General features: G+C 44.0%; 1 protein-coding gene across 1 annotated transcript; it reads right to left on the bottom strand.

Moving 5' to 3' along the window:
* Positions 1-11,149: 11,149 nt before the first annotated feature.
* On the bottom strand, positions 11,150-16,830 carry GNB3 (G protein subunit beta 3). Its single transcript, XM_036760288.1, has 11 exons — positions 16,746-16,830; positions 16,001-16,103; positions 15,362-15,450; positions 15,113-15,151; positions 14,815-14,921; positions 14,673-14,736; positions 14,327-14,489; positions 14,125-14,191; positions 13,792-13,993; positions 12,727-12,943; positions 11,150-11,256 (listed from the first exon to the last, which is right to left on the bottom strand). The coding sequence occupies exons 3-11, from the start codon at positions 15,416-15,418 to the stop codon at positions 11,150-11,152; spliced, it is 1,023 nt and encodes a 340-aa protein (XP_036616183.1). The 5' UTR covers positions 15,419-15,450; positions 16,001-16,103; positions 16,746-16,830.
* Positions 16,831-16,976: the final 146 nt, after the last annotated feature.

Below are 16,976 nucleotides of genomic sequence, written 5' to 3'. Positions count from 1 at the left end.
CTACTTTCTCCTGAATGCCAGTCATCATGCTACCTGCCTAACGAACATCTTGAACTGGATACCCTATAGTCATCTCAAATTCAACATGTCCAAAACAAAGCACATTATATTTCTTTTTTTCCCTTTTTTTATGTTATGTTTCCACTAAAACCCTGCCCTCTTCTGAATTATTACTGTTGAGGGCCCTATCATCTTCCCATTCCCCTGAGTGATTTGAACACTTTGGTGTCATCCTTGACTCTCTCAACATCTCTCATCTAGTCCCTCTTCTCTCCATTCAAATAACTACCACAGTAAGTTAGGTCCTTGTTGCCGCTTACCCGGATTATTGCAATAGCCTTCTAATTTTTCTCTGTGTCTCAAATCTCTCCTCAATCTCTCCTCCACTCAGCTACTAAAGTGATTTTTTCCTAAAGCATAGGTCTCACACCTTGACCCATTAACCAATAAACTCCAATGATTCCCTATTGCCTCCAAGATAAAACAGAAAATCCTCAACATTTAAGTCTTTTCACATGTTTCTACATTTCCAGTTTTCTTTCATATTATTTCCCTCTGTTCTCCATGATCCAGCTATTTTATACCTTCACATGTGTACATATACACCATCTTCCACCTTTGAGCCTTCGCATTGGCTCTCCCCTATGTCTGGAATGCTCTTTCCTCTCTTTTTTTTTTTAAAATAAGTTAATTTATTTTTAGTTTTCAACATTCACTTCCATAAGTTTTAAATTTTCTCCACCTCCCCTCCTCCTCCCCATGCCATCCTACATAGGCTCTACATATACATTCCTAATTAACCCTTACTTCCTTTAAGACATAGTTCAAATCCCACTTTCTGCAAGAGGCCTTTCTCAGTCTCCCTGGCTTCTTATAATATACCTAGTTATTTACATGTCTCCCTCGTTGGAATGTAAGCCCCTTGGGGGCAAGAACTGTTTTTGTATTTCTTTGTATCCCCAGTGTTTAGCACTGTACAAACATTAGTAAATGTTTAATTAACTATTTCTATGACTTCAGGCAAGTCACATAACCTGTACATGTTGGCTTCCTCCTTTGTAAAATGAAGAGGTTGGACTCAATAACCTCAAAGGTCCCTGCCAGCTCTAAATCTGACAAGGTCTTCCTGCAAGATGATGGAACAGGAAAAAAATAAGAGAGCCAATTCTGTTCAAATCCCCTCAAAACAGGGGATGCCCATCAGTTGGGAATGGCTGGACAAGCTGTGGTATATGAATGTAATGGAATACTATTGTTTCATAAGAAACGATGAGTGGGTGGATTTCAGAAAAACCTGGAAAGATTTACATGAACTGATGCTGAGTGAAGTGAGCAGAACCAGGACCCAGGAGAACATTGTACAGAGTAACAGCAACATTGTGCGATGACTAATTTTGATAGACGTAACTCTTCTCAGCAACGCAAGGATGTAAGGCCACTCCAAAAGACTCATGATGGAAAATGCTGTCCAATCCAGAAAAAGAACTATGGAGTCTGAATGCAGATTGAAGCATACTATTTGTTTCTTTCTTTTTTGTTTTGTTTCTTCTTTCTTGTGGTTTCTCCCATTGGTTCTAATTCTTCTTTGCAACATGACTAATATGAAAATATGTTTAATATGAATATATATGTATAGCTTATATCAGATTGCACGCTGTCTTGGAGAGGGGGTTAGGGGAGGGAGTGGGAGAAAATTTAGAACTCAAAATCTTATGGAAGTGAATGTTGAAAGCTAAAAATGAATAAGTATAAATAAAATTAAATCTAGGTTAAAAAAACCCCAAATCCCCTCAAAACAAAAGCTACTCACTCTATATACCTTTCTGTATCCCCTTTATTTCCTCAAAAGTAAGAAATATTTGAAAAATCATGTGAAGAAGAAAATAATTGTTTTTCAGTCATGTCCAACTCTCCATGACCCCCTTTTTGAGTTTTCTTGGCAAAGATACTGGAGTGGTTTGCCATTTCCTTCTCCAATTCATTTTACAGATGAGGAAACTGAGGCAAACAGGGTTAAGTGACTTGCCCAGGGTCACACAGTAAGTGTCTGAGGCCAGATTTGAACTCACAAACATGAGCCTTTCTGACTCCAGGCCCAATACTCTATTCCTTGTGCCACCTAGGTGTCCCAAGAGATAATGTAGTGACTGCCAAGAAGCCATGCTGTCCTACTTCCCTGGAATGCCAGACCGGCCTCCCTATTCCCCCACAGCTACCTCCAATCCTTATGTAACTCCCTTTAGCCCAAGAAGAGCCATCCAATACCTCCCATTCTCCCACCTTTTTGAATTTAGAAGCCAAGAAATGCTGAGACCTATCTATTAGCTGCCCACCCGGTCTTCCCTTTCCACCAGAGCTCTGGGAGCACCTTTATCACCTTTGCCCCAGCTGAGGGGAGTCTCTGTTTCTCCAGCTTCTGTGTCCAAATATGTCTCTGAAATTCCTCACCTCAAACACAATCAAAGCCCTGGTTAATGCCCCAACTTGTCAGAACAGTGAGGCAACTCTTTGACTCCCCACTTCCCCCCTTACACAAGCAGGCCTGAGTACAGGAAGTCCTGCCATCTTCCAATCCTACATTCAAAGTCCCAGATGTTCCCCCAGCAACTCTGCTGAAAGAGTTAAGCTTTCTTCCTACTGTTCCCACTATTCCCACCCCTCAAAAGAAGCAAAATGGAGTCACCAGTTCCATTACTTCCAGCTACCAACCAGGACCCCAAGGACCCCATTCTGTTCCTACCCTAGACCCTGATCAAAGTCCCCACTCTCTTTTGGTATCATGCTAAGTAAGAGCAGTGTGAATTCTCTTTGACTCTTCCTGGCCTAAGCAGAGGGGAGTCACCTGACCCCCATGCCTACACTTTTTAGGCCAACCCCCTTCTAGCCCATTCCCAAATGGAAAAATGAGTCGCTAAGTTTCAAAAATTTGCAGAATCTCAGAACTGGAAAGGACCACAAAGGCCATACAGTCAAGAATCAATCTTTACAAGATTCCCATCGATCAACAAATAATCATTCAGCTTTGACTACCAGTGAGAGGAAGCCCACTATTTCTTGAGGCAGCCAATTCCATTTTGGGATGCTTCTAAATATTAAGTATTTTCCTTGCTTCCAACCTAAACTTACTGCTGTGCTGTTTCCACCAGTTGTTCTTACCTCTGTGCTTGAAGGCCAAGCGAAATAAGTCTATTATTCCTTATGACCACCCTTCAGATACTTGAAGACCACTATCATGTCCTAAGTTTTCTCCATCCCCATTCCTCAAGGGTTATCGCCACCCTGGTTGCCCTCCTCTGGACATTTTTCAGCTCCATGTTTTGGTTTTTTTGGGGGGGTTTTGGCAGGGCAATTGGGGTTAAATGACTTGCCCAAGGTCACACAGCTAGGATACCTGCCAAGTGTCTGAGGTCAGATTTGAACTCAGGTCCTCCTGACTCCAGGGCAGTGCTCTGCTCACTGCACCACCTAGATGCCCCCTCCATGTCTTTTTAAATTAGGGTCACTCATCACGACAACTTGAGGGTCATTTCTGAGTACTACAGGTTTTAAAGCAAAAATACTTGATCAGTTTTCCCCACCCTTTTCAATCATAATTTTGATGGTAATCCCTCCATTCTCTGTCCTCCCTGGTCAGACATTTAGAATATTGGCTCAATTCTGGAAGCCATAGTTTAAGAATCAATTAAACAAACAAACATTTTTTAAGCATCTACTATATGCCAGGCCCTATGTTAAGCTCTGGGGATACAAAAAGAGGCAAAAGACAGTCCCCCCATCCTCAAGAATTTCATTATCTAAAAGAAAAACGTTGATAAACAAAAGAGCGTCCAGAAAAAATCAACAAAGATGGTGAAGGATCTTGAAGCGGCTGGGTGGTGTAGTGGATGGAGTGACAGAGTTCTAAACTCAAGTCACAAAGACTTTAGTCTGAATCTGACCTTAGGCACTTAGTAGCTATGTGCCTCTGGGCAAGCCTCTTTCTCATCTATAAAATGAGGATAATTATGGTACCTCTGTCACAAGGCTGTTGTAAGGATCAAATAAAATAACATATAACTTTAAAGTCCTACATAAATGTTAGTTGTTACTATTATTATAATTACCAGTTGATCCAACTGAAAATATTGAAGGTTTTGGTGGGGAGGAACAGACACTATAGCTCCCTTTAAGTGTCTGAAGGGCCATCATGTGGAGGAGGTATTGGGTTCATTTGGTCCTAGAATTCAGAACTAGAAACCATAGATGGAAGAGGAAAAGAAGTACATTTAGACTTGACACCAGGAAAAACTTCCTAAAACAGAGTTGTCCAAAAGTGCAAAAGGCTGCATCAAAAGGTAGTCCATCCCGCCTCATATCACATCCTTACTCATGACCGTTACCAGTCCATTCCTTTGGTGCCTACCAAGAATGAAAAGGAAAGCACTGTGTGCTAGAGTGGAAAGGTTGCTGGACCTGGATTCACATCCCATCCTCTGCCACTTAGTACCCATGTGGCTTGTTCAAATCACTTAACCTCCAGCACCCTCAGCTTCCTCATGCGATGATACTTGGAGTTCTTATCCCACAGGCTTGTCAGGGTGTTCACACGAGATGTAGCTCAGGAGGATTCATTCATACACAGCCTTTTGCAAAACTCAAAGCACTATAGAATGAGTATTTTTAACCCTCTCCTTGGGTGTTGTCTCCTCTCTTTCTTGCTACTCTAAAGCAGAAAGTTCTTCCAGCCTCCAACTACTTATTTTGCAAAATATTTCCCAATGACATTTTAATCGGGTTCAAGCTTTACTTGGGAATGATGTGGGCTGCATGCCCTGGGCCATGAGGGTGGGATGGAGTGGGGGAGGGCAGCCATGTTTGATGGTTGTACCCTGGACCTTTTGCTTTCCTCTCTATGACAAAATTTTGACATACTTAGGTGTTAGATGTGTTACGACAATGGTGCTAGCAGAAATACAAACACAGCACACTTTTCAGGACACAGCAAAAATCCCCCAATACTTCCTTGAAGCAAGGTCTTCCAGCCTCCAGCCAGATCTACCTGTGTTGGAGTGAGGAGGAGGAAATGTTGCAAAGGGAGAAGGGAGGGGGAGATCTGCACATCTTCTCCAAATATTAGGCTCATGGGAAAATACTACAGATGACAGTGATTTGGAGATCCAGAATTGAAGATGACATTTGAAAAACTGCCATGCTTTCAACAATACCTAGCAACTTCCTACAACAAAACTTCTACCCTAACACCTGCATTCTTTCAATGATTCTATACAGCTGTGAAATGAGGACTATCACAGTCTTGGAAAAATCAAATTTGTGGGTGACCCACAGGAGAATGCAAAGGAATATGCTGGGCACGAACAGGCAGTGGCATATTACCAGGGATGATTTGTACGCAGGGAGAGGTATAAAAGATGTAAGCAGAATTGATCAGTGCAGTTTTCCAATCATCTTGATGAGCTTACTCAGCAGTCAGCCTATATTTAGGACTTTTGAAAAAGCCTCTTTCTGTTGCTTCAGAGTATGGATGTGCTCACTGGCTCTTTATGAAGAGGACAAAAACAATTACTGATTAGAATTAGAGATGTATTGGCTGGTTCCAAGCTACCTCTTGGTGTCTTCTGTGGAACAGGTTTCAGTGACTGGAGCTGACCCTCAGATGATTTATTTGGCTAAGAGTCTTGTCAGAATGGATTCATCCAGCATTTAATCAATGAGCATTTATTAAGCTCCTACTGCGCTAGGCACCAAGGGCATAAAGACAAAAATGAAACATTCCTTGTTCTCAAGGAGCTTTGTTCTATCAGAGAAGACAACGTGTACATGTTTCAAGTATGTCCAAAATAAATACACGGTAATTTTTTTAGAATGGAGGGCTCAAACAGCTAGAGGGAATTAGGAAAGGCCTCACATAGAAGGTAGAATTTAAACTGTGTTTTGAAGGAAACCAGGAATTCTAAAAGGAGGAATTGAAGAGGGATATACATACATATATATACATATATATTTTTTTTCTTTTTTCTCCTAGATATAGATGGAACTCTATGTGTGAAGAACAGCAAGGCCGTTCTGGCTGGACTACAGAGTGAAGCAAAGTTAGGTGGGGTCAGGTTGCGAAAAGTTTAAAAGGCAAGCAAAAGAGCTTATATTTGATCCCAAAGTCAATGAGGGGAGGGGGAAAAAGCATTTACTAAGTGCCTACTGTGTGCTATGCATAGCGCTAAGCACTTCACAACAACCCTGGGAGGTAAATACTGTTATTATTCCCAATTCACAGTGGAGGAAACTGAGGCAGACAGAAGTTTAACGACCTCCTCTGAGTCACACAGTAAGTGGCTGAGGCTAGATTTGAACTCAGGTCTTCCTGACTCCAGGTCCAGAACTCTACCCACTTGGTCACCTAGCTTGATGACTCCTTGAACTCCACAAAACATCAGCCAGAAGCCTGCAGGCTTCAGGAAGAGGGAACTTCCAGAAAGTCAGCACATACAGTAGTCTCCCAACATGTAGGAGACCAGCTAGAGACAGGTGTAGCCTGCCAGGGTACACTAGCTGGATGCTTCTCACAGTATGGACATTATAAGCAGCCATCTTGGCCAGAAGTATTAAGTGATTTTTCTAAAACACAGTTCTCACCAAGTCAGTCTCATATGGCGTGCCTATGCTCATGTTAGTGCTTAGACCAAGACAGCACAGGCCCCTGGGCTCCAGGGTCCCTCGCCCTTTGTTCTGAGATGCTATAGAGGGCCCTCAAGAGACAGCATCTGAACTTCAAAGATTCAGAGGGACCTAGCCCTAGGAGACAGAGATATCTGGTCCTCTTCCAAGGGTACAGGAATTCAAGTGACCCAGGTAGAGAACAAGTAGGGCCACCCAAAAGCAGAGCAGGAGACAAGGCCTGGCCCTGGCACAAAGCCCCAATTTAGAAATGATAGCTGGAGAGATGAGTAAACTGAATAAGACTGCCATTATAAAAAATTATTACAATTCTAAAAATATTTTTAAAAAATCCAACTAAGAAGAGAAATACTCTATAACAACTACAGTCAGAGACTCAAGGGAAAAAAAATAGATTTGCTACAAAGACTCCACGAACACAAAGCAAAACATTAAAAATTAAAAGCCCTGGAACGTACTGGAAGAAGAAGAGATAACTTAGATCAAAAAGTGGCAAATCTTACCCATGTAACTCCATGAAAATTAGGATGGACCAAACAAAAATCAGTGACTCCAAGAGAAAGAAATAAATATTAGGTCAGATCAAGATTGAAAAAGTAAGAGAAGATATAAGATATCTGATATATAAAACAACTAGAAAACAGGTTAAGGAGTAATAATTTAAGCATCATTTGGACTACCAGAAAAACATGAGTAAAAAAAACCCCAACAACCTCATTTCAAGAAATCACAAATGATTTATTAGCCAGAGGGCAAAGGTATTTAGGTATTTAGAACAATCCACTTACATATGTAATCTCATATATTATCGAGCTGTGACTGTAGCGATTGTGCTAGATCCAGCCCATAGGGGCAGTTGTTCAGTCTCCATTGTGAGCATTTACACTTCAGAAATAGCAAATGCTACAAATCAGAGCCCGATATTTCTTGTTGATTACCTAGACTTAGGAAAGTGATGGAGAAAATGTTATTAATACCAATTAAACTTAAAAGGGTGTCGTGGGGGAGGTGGGCAGCTAGGTGGTGCAATGAATAGAGCACTGACCCTGGAGTCAGAAAGCCCTAAATTTAAATCCGGCCTCAGACACTTGACACTTACTAGCTGTGTGACCTTGGTCAAGTCACTTAACCCCAAATGCCTAGAGCCAGTTGCTAAACATTTTCAAATGGAAATGAAAAAAAGAATAATTTCAAGGGATCCTGGAAAGAGAGAATTGATGCAGGGTAAAGTGAGCACCACCAAGAGGAGGATTTATATGATACAAATAACATTTTAAAGAAAAACACCTTTTAAAGACTTAAAAACTCCGATCAATGCAATAATTAAGTACCACTCTGGAGGACTAACGAAGCATTATATTCCACCTTGTGACAGAGGGTTGATCAGTTCAAGATGTAGAAAGAGATGTACGTTTTTGGAAATGGTCATAATGTGGATTTGTTTTGCTTGTCTATAGTTATTTATTATAGGGGTTATTTATTATAGGAGGGAAAGGCATGAAGAGATTATCAATGATGATGATTTTTTAAAAAGTAAAAAAAAAAAAAGGAACACTGAAACTTTTATAAGAGCATAGACAACAGAAGGAAGTTCAGAAGGCAGTAAAGATAAGCAGGGCAGTTTTGAAAGTATTATGTTAACTTTACTATATATACCCATATATTTTCTACAAAGCAAGTGATATGCAATTCACAATTTCATCTTTTCTGAGTGTTTACAATCCTCCATGTTCCACTTTGTAGAAATGGTCGTTTTTGTGTGTATTTCTTAAGCTTACAATAAAAAAAGCTGAAATTCAAACATAGGCCACCCCCACCTCCAAAGAAAAGGAAAAGAAATCACTTTAGCAGCTAGGAATGGAAGAGAAGCTTGAGTCAGGAAGATCAATTAGGAGGGTATCGCCATTGTCTGGGCACGATGAGGATTTAAACTACTCCTCTCTGCTGGCCTATAAATGAGAGCCAAGAGACTGCTCTCATCTCTGTTTTAACTTTTCCCTGTTCAAAGGGCAGACCAGAGTACAGTAGAGTGGACCTGTCATAGGCTAAAATATTCTGAGGAATATTTTCTTCCCCAGAGCATCCAGGTTCCTGCTTATTTGAATGCTTCAGATAGGTAAATGTTGCGGGTAGGTTGCACCTGTTTAAAAAGCATTTACTGGTAACTAGTTGGCAAGAACAATGTGCCATTGCTTCTCCCTCCCCTGATTCAAGAAGATAGAGGAGGACTTTCTAATCCATGAGATGACAGTAGGCAAGGTAATAGTGGATTGTCGAGTTCATGCTGAAACCCATGACAGGGGCAAACATATGGTTGCCCACATGGCGTAAAGTTGAAGTCTAGGGACAGTATTGTTCCTGGAACTCTGCATCCCAGTAAGAGGAGAAAAATCTCTAGGTTACATGATCCTAGAATCTTACTTTCTAGCAATAAGGGGAGATTTCTTGGGTAGCATCAACTTTGGGGGATCATCTCAAGAATAGCTCCAAGATTGAGAGTTCAGAGACTTGATCTTTTACATAGAAGATTCTGAGCAGCATGTCTCTTGGAGGAGGAAAAGGTTTACTCATGTGGCACTCAGTAAAGGACTAAAGCTACAAGATGAGGGAGCAGAAGACCTGTACTTTGCTTCCTATTATTAATGTGAATTTCTTGGACAAGGTCCATTGGGAAAGGAGTTACCTATCTAGCAGTTCCAAAGTATGTTTGCTTTCCAGGTATAGTACTACATGGTCTTCCACTGTATAGTCATAGAGTGACATTGTTAGTTAAGGAGAAAACCGAACCATGTGGGAGAAATTTATTTCACTATAACGTCAGAATATGGCCTCCACTGAGCTTAAGGGATATAATGAGTGGCTTATGCATTTTCTGTATTTGTTTATAGGCTCTTCTGAATCTTTTATGTCTTCTCTATTTTTCTGTGAGGTGAAATGAAGACTGTCCTCTATCCAATATATATTTATTACCTTGAATGTTTGTTCAGGAGTGGGGGATCCCATTCCTCACATTTGTGGAAACCTACACACACACACACACACACACATATATTTGGGGACTTATCTGAGCAAACTCTGAAGAAGGGCATATGAGTCAAAGAGATAATGCCCATTTTTGAACCTACCTACAAGATCTGACTTGGTCTGGGTGAGTACAAAGTTTGAAGGGCCCTGGGTCATGGGTTACATACTGAAATGTGTGAAAAAAAGAAGGTTGGTGAGTGTTTGGAAGAAGAACTGATAGACCACCTAGTTAAATGCTGATGGGATGTAAAAAGAATGAGAGGAAAAATTCCACTGTGTTAGTAGGATCCTCTTTGAAAGACTTATGAGAGGACATAGACAAGAGTTCTACAGAAGAAGTTGTAGATGGGTTATAATATGCACCATGGGAGGGAGTAGCCACATAGATAACTATGGATTCATCAAAGAATTCCCAATAATATCCCTATCCCCTGACCCTGGGGCTAGTCTCTGAGACAAATCTTGCTTTCTTCTACTTTGTTTTCTAAAGTAGCCTAATGATTGTACTCTAGGCCTCCAATTCCACCGATTCTAGCTCAGACTTTACCAAGCAGCCATTGGTACCACTATTTGCCTCTCAGCTCCCTCTCTCTACTGAGCCCTCAAGCAGAAGATTCTAAATTTGGCCTGGGAAGCTTAAAATAGAACCATACTTTTTTCTCTCTTATTCCACTTTTTGCTTTAGATCAGATAAAGCCTAGGAATTATCACTACTAGTTTGTAGTTCTGCCTAGTCTCATTCCTTTTCCACTTCCTGGGCCTATGGAAAGTTCAGGGAGCTTTAGGCCCTAGAGTTTTTAACCCTCCACATTGATGGGAAAGAGAAGCCTAGATTCCTCTTGGATCACAATGCAGTGTGTGAAGATTTTTGGAGGGGTGAGTTTTGGGCCCCTTGAACAAGAGGAATGAATGTGAGCGGTTCACAAAGATGGCTATACTGTAGGGCTGCCCTTTATTAAATCTGAGCTAGAAAAGAAGAGACACAGAGAAAAGGAACAAGTGGAGGATGAGGTTCTGGTTTACTCCAGTAATGCCTAGTTATACCTTCTAGGTCTGGGCTTCTACGATGGTTGCTGAAACTACGGGTGAGGAATCTAGGGCCTTCTAAGTCCTTGCTTCCTGTCAGAGCTAGACATCTCGCTTTGGAGACTGTGACAAGTATTTAGAAAGGAAGGGGAAGAGGCTAGACAGGGGTCAGAATAGTCATTGAGGAAGGTGGGGGAAAAGGCTGCACTTATGTGTAGGGCTGATGGCAGTAGGAGCGAAGGGGACCCATATGGCCATCCTGACCCAGGCTTTGCTACTTGCATGCTCTTCTCTATATTTCCTAAATCCTACCTGCCCTCTAAGGGGGAAGTACTGAGATAGGTAGCAGGTGAGTTCGAATCTTCAATAGGATGCAGGATACCAGAGATCCAAGCCGTCCCTTCTCTCTCATCTTTTTCCACCTTCTTCAATTCCAGATCTTGAGGAAGCTGTCCCAGGAGCCTGTGGCCACTGCCATCCCATCAGCTGTAATCCCCAGGCAACTGACCCTGTTGTCATGGCCTGAGAGGGTCCCTAAGGAAAAGAGAGATGGGCCTCTAGACGTCTGGGTTTGAGCAGAAAGGTGAGTATTCTGATCATTGTCAGTCTGCATCCACAGGGAAAAGAACTATTCCCTGAAAGCAAGGGCTCTCTCTCACCCTCAGAAGCCAATGGGATTTCCTATGTGTCAAAGAACCCATTAGGAAAGGCATTCCTCTCTGCTAAGGGATAATGGAAACCCAGGTCCTTGTGGTGATAATGAAGGAGGAGGAGGGAGTTCTCTCTGCTCTCTGGTGAAAGCTGGATGAGGCAAGGATGAGAGCAAGCAAGGCTATTCTCAGAGGCCAGGCCAGGCCTAGCTTATCCCTTTGCATTTGGGTCAAGAACAGGCCAGTAAATCCTGGGGGAAACTCCTCTGAGCACCCTGATGCACTTGGATGTTTCCCAAGCTACTTAATACCAAAGACCCTGGGTGAGAGAATCAGTTCTAGGAAGCCCTGAGGGGCTCATTTCTGTTACTGTTGATTTGGCCTGGGCCCAGAACTGACTAGTCTGTGGTTTTGTAGTACAGAAGGGCCCACATCCAGACATTTACATCCACATCTTTCCCTGTCCCTTGATGAAGGAAATGGGATGGTCCTAGATCATTAGATAATTGGGGCAGAGGGGGAACTAGGAATGGAGAAGACCATAGTATCATACATTTAGAGATGGAAAGGATTTTCAGTCACCTAGTCCAATCTCCCCCCATTTTAAAGATGAGAAAACTGAGACCCCAAGAGGTTAAATGGCTTTGAACTCAGATCCTCTGACTCCATGGCCAATAGGGATTTCTGGGAATCCTCCCTCTCATTGCTAGACACGGCTGCTGTGGAGAAGCAGGGGCAGTAGTTGTGGAGAGATGAGAAAGAATAGGGTCCTATGTTGTTGCTGTTCAGTCAGGATCTCGTTTGGGGTTTTCTCCAATTTCCTTCTCCAGCATATTTTATAGATGAGGAAACTGAGGCAAACAGGGTGAAGTGACTTGCCCAGGGCCACACAGTAAGCGTCTGAGGCTTAATGTCCTGGTTCCAAGTCTAATCATCTTTCCTCTGATCTTTTTTTAAAGATCCTTTTAAGGGGATACTTTAGGACAGCTAGGTGGCCCAATGGATAGAGACCTGGACCCGGAATCAAGAAGACCTGAGTTCAAATGTGGCCTCAGACACTTACGAGCTGTGTGACCCTGGGCAAGTCACTTCACTCTGTTTGCCTCAGTTTCCTCATCTGTAAAATGAACTGGAGAAGGCAACGGCGCTCCAATATCCTTGCCAACAAAACCCCAAATGGGGTCATGACAGGTCAGACACGACTGAAAATGGCTGAAGTATGAGGAGAGCCTCCCAAGTTGAGGCCGGTAGGAAAGTTTCAGATCACAGAGGACAGGTACGAAGGTTCTAAATAGGGAGAGAGAGGATGTTGGAAGGAATCAGAGACTTAGTCTGAAGGAAAGGGCCATCTTACCCACACGCTCCCCCTTCATGGAGTCCCAGATGTTGCAGTTAAAGTCATCATAGCCAGCCAGCAGCAGCCGGCCACTTCGGGAGAAGGCCACCGATGTGATCCCGCAGATGATGCTTTCGTGTGAGTACGTGATCAGCTCCTGGTCAGCCCGCAGGTCGAAGAGACGACAGGTGGCATCGTCGGAGCCAGTACAAATTGCTTCACCATTGGGAAAGAACTAAGGGGACAAGCAAGACACACATCACTTCAGGGGCCCTGTTAGGGAACCCAACCCACCTTTTTTCTTTTGCCTTCTCCTTAACTACCCATAGGCAATTTCCCTTCTACTTCAACACTGGCCCTCTGTGATCCCACAGCTTGACCTTTCCCTGTTTTCAGCCTCCTGATACCATTAGGACCCACCCTTTCTCATCCCTTCCTGTTTGGGGGAGGGCAAGCAATTGGGGTTAAGTGACTTGCCCAGGGTCACACAGCTAGGAAATGTCTGAGGCCAGATATGAGCTCGGGTCCTCTTGACTCCAGGGCTGGTGTTCTATCTACTATGCCATCTAACTGTCCCCCTCCCCCGACACACACCATGCTTTGGTTTTAAACCCTGTGACTCTTATGGTTTGGGAGCTGTAAGAAGGCAGCTCCAGAAGTTAGAGGTAGAAGGGCTGTATGTAGTAAGGTTGATTAGCTAGAGTAAGAGAAGGGGAAACAAATCGTAGGTGTGGGGTATCAATAAAACAATCACTGAAAGGACATTCAATTCAGAGTAATGGTAAAACCAACGGAGGTCTGTCTAAGAGGAAAAATAATCAAGCGTAATTTCTCCCTCAGAGCAGAGAGGTGGAGAATCACTGGGACTGAGTATGTTCTACACGATTAGGCAGCCTTGTATCGGATGCTTTTGCTTAAATGCTTTTTAATTTGTTCACAAGGGGAGAGTTTGGTTTTGAGAGGATGGGGAGGGAATGATGGTGATATAAAGTCCAAAGTCCTCAATAAAATGTATCTTAAAAAATAGCGTGCAGGACCGTTAGTGAAGTAATGGAGTCTGCGTAGAAAGTAAGAGGCACATACGCAGATAGCATTGATGTCAGACTCGTGACCGGTGAAAGTTTGGCGGCAAGTCCCCTCTCGTACATCCCACAGCTTGGCGCTGGCATCACAGGCCCCAGAGATAAAGAGTTTGAAATCGGGAGAAACAGCCAGGCTCATGCAATCTCCTGTGTGGCCCAAAAATACCATCTTCTGCTGGCCAGTCTCAATGTCCCACAGAGCGCTGTAGGCAGTACGGGAGAAACACAAGTAAGAGAAAACAGCGGCAGCATCTCCCCCAAAAGTACATTGTTTTGATGCCTACATCTTCCAGCCCCCCAAAAGCGTTAGCTCCTACAATCCTTTCTTTGTTACCATGTGGTATCTCCAGAGCTGGTCACAATGTTGTTGTCATCTAAGAACCGGCAGCAGGAGAGGTAACCTGGTCGGGATAGAAGGGCTGTCACCAGGGGTAGTGGCTGAGCCTTCAGGAAGGCCAGGCCTTCCTCTTCATGTGGAGGTGGAACTTAGGGCCAAAGTCTCAGTTTGAGAGGTTCTCCTCTGCCGGGGACCTCACCTGTGTGGGCAGAGAGCTCCCGGCTGACTTTGACATTGCCCTCTCGGGATTTAAGGCTGTAGATGGAGCACATGTTGTCCAGCCCCCCACAGGCCACGAAGTTTCCCGATGGAGCATAGGCACAGGTCATGACCCAAGACGAACGAAGTGGGATGGCATGGACCTGGTAGGGGTAGAGCAGAATGGCGTAAGGACAGGTAGTAGCAGGCTTAGAACAAAAGAGGGAGGAGGGTAAGTTAGAGAAGGAAACAGGGGTAGGTCCAGGAAACATGGCAGTAGGAAAGGGGCTTTGCCTGGATAATGGCGAAAGTACTTCAGGGTGGATGGGGACAGATGAGAGAGACACCTTGTTGGTCGTGTAGGTATCCCACACAATCAGCTTCCCATCCTGTGAAGCACTCACGAGCAGCCTAAAGAGAGAGTAAGGCATCCAGGTTACTCAAGGATTTCTCCCTTTTCTTCCCGGCCTAGGTCCTTCTTCAACTTACTTAGAATCAGTAGACCAATGCATGGCGTAGATCTTGGCCAAGTGTCCACGGAGAGTCCGACGTGTCCGCATCTGAATCCGCCCAACAACCTCGAGACCAGAAGTAAGCTATAAAGGATAGACGTTAATTGGAGTTTTAGAGGCTACCTAGATTCCTGCATGCTGATCCCACTCTATCCCTGAACTTTCCTCTCCTATGATGTAACTCTGAGCTTGAAATCCCGAATTCTTCCAATCTTTTTCTCCACTTTCAAACCCCTGACCCCAATTCCCATTTCCTTTGGTGGAAAAGCTCTTACCTCTGCCAGGGTGGTGTCAGCACAGGCTTTCCGGGCATCCTGAGAGGAGAGTAATCATCAAGGTAGGGGAAGGGTAATAGGGGGACAAGGAGAGAGCTAAGGGTCCTGATTTGAGGGGGGGGATGGAGGAATCCCCAAGTTTGAGGCGGATCCCATGTAAGGGACTCTAGGATCTAGAGTGCCAACTTAGAGGGTTCATGGGATTAAGAAGAATCCACAAGTATGGGGATCTCTAGCGTGGGAGATTACCGCAATCTGTTTCTTGAGCTGTTCAGCTTCCTGACGCAATTGCTCCATCTCCCCCATGGCTAATAGATGAAACTGCTCCTGTTTCTGCCCTGGCAAGGGCATGTAGATAATTAGGAAACTCAACCTTTGTGCCCACTGCACCTCCCTTCACCCCCAAAGACTCCCTTCTAACCTTACCAAGTCACTTAGGCTGTATCCCTTCATATTCCATCTAGACAGCTCCATAAGGGAGTAATATTCCTACTAATAGCTCTTGTTTATACACAAACTAAAGGCTGACAAAGCACTTTTCTCACAACCACCTTGGGAGGTAAGTGGTACAAACACCATTACCCCATTTTATAGATGATAGAAGAGGCTAAGAGAGTAAAATAAGTCACCCGTAAGTGTTAAAGTTAGGGTTCAACATACTTTCCACCATACTATGTAAATAATTAGACCCTGGAGCGGTGTGGGATCCTTCCCCAAGAAAGAAAACCCTTCCTAAGGTGCCTTCAAATGGACAAATGATGAGGTTGCCCCCTTGTCCCACAAATAAATCCCCATTCCCTCTAAGTTCACTTATGTCAGGTTCATTCACCAGAGCAATCCCTCCAGGCCTTCCCACCCTGCTACAGTGGCAGGACCAGTCCTTCTTACTTGGAATTGGATTTAAGCTTGCTCTGGATCTTGGCTCTTCCTTCCTTGCCTCTGGTCCAATGCCCTTGGGTCAGCTGCCCCAGTTCTACTGCTGGAGACTGGCCTGGTCCCAATGAGGTAGGGGTTGGGTAAAATCAGGTGGGGAAGGGGAAGGACTAGAGCAGAAGGTTAAGGTCAGGATAGTTAGGATACTGTCAGGGACCTAAGGGGGAAAGGCTGGAACTAGATGGGGAGAGGGCAGTGTAGGGCTGAGTCTCGGTGGAGACTGTCAGAGAGGGCCAGGTTCCCTTGCAATGTTCCCCTGTATTCTTAGGGGTGGGGGAGGAGGAGCATGTGCTGACCAGGCCACCTCTCTGATGGCAAAGATAAGAGCATCAAGCCACAGCTGGGATTAGACTAAAGCTGTTGAGGATTAGGGGGTCAGACTTTTGTTGTTGTTTTTGGGGGGAGGGGGACAAAAATGACAGCAACAATAACTCCTAATTGAGATTATCCTAGGAAAGGGAAGACCCAACCCAGATTCCAGGACAGGGAGTAGGGCGAGGGTTAGGGATGATGAGTTTGACAAACACCCTTCTCCACCAGCCCAGAGTGAGTGGCTCCCTAGGACTGATGGAATCACCAACAGCCAGTAGGGCTTATAAGAAGGGGGGCACGTCACACAGAAAACAGAGATGAGATTAGAGGAGACTGATCTGGATAATCCCCCTCCCCAAACCCCCTACCAGCTGTCCATAGGTCTTACCTTTAGGGGAAGGGATGAATGTGAAAGAAGCAGAATGTGGAGTGGGGAGGCCTCTCTAGATCAAGACTAGAGAGCCAAAGTCAGGAATAGGCCACCTCAATTTTTCCCTCTCCTCAGTGTCAGGCATCCACAACTACCTCCCTATTCCCCAGCATCCCAGAAGGTCCTGTCCTAGGAGAGCAGAGTGGCTAGTCAAAATGCCCTGGAACCCATTAAAGCTTTGGTAGAGAA

Source organism: Trichosurus vulpecula, chromosome 5 (genome assembly GCF_011100635.1).
Source record: "Trichosurus vulpecula isolate mTriVul1 chromosome 5, mTriVul1.pri, whole genome shotgun sequence".
Classification (NCBI taxonomy): domain Eukaryota; kingdom Metazoa; phylum Chordata; class Mammalia; order Diprotodontia; family Phalangeridae; genus Trichosurus; species Trichosurus vulpecula.
This window is presented reverse-complemented; position numbering and strand designations above follow the sequence as displayed.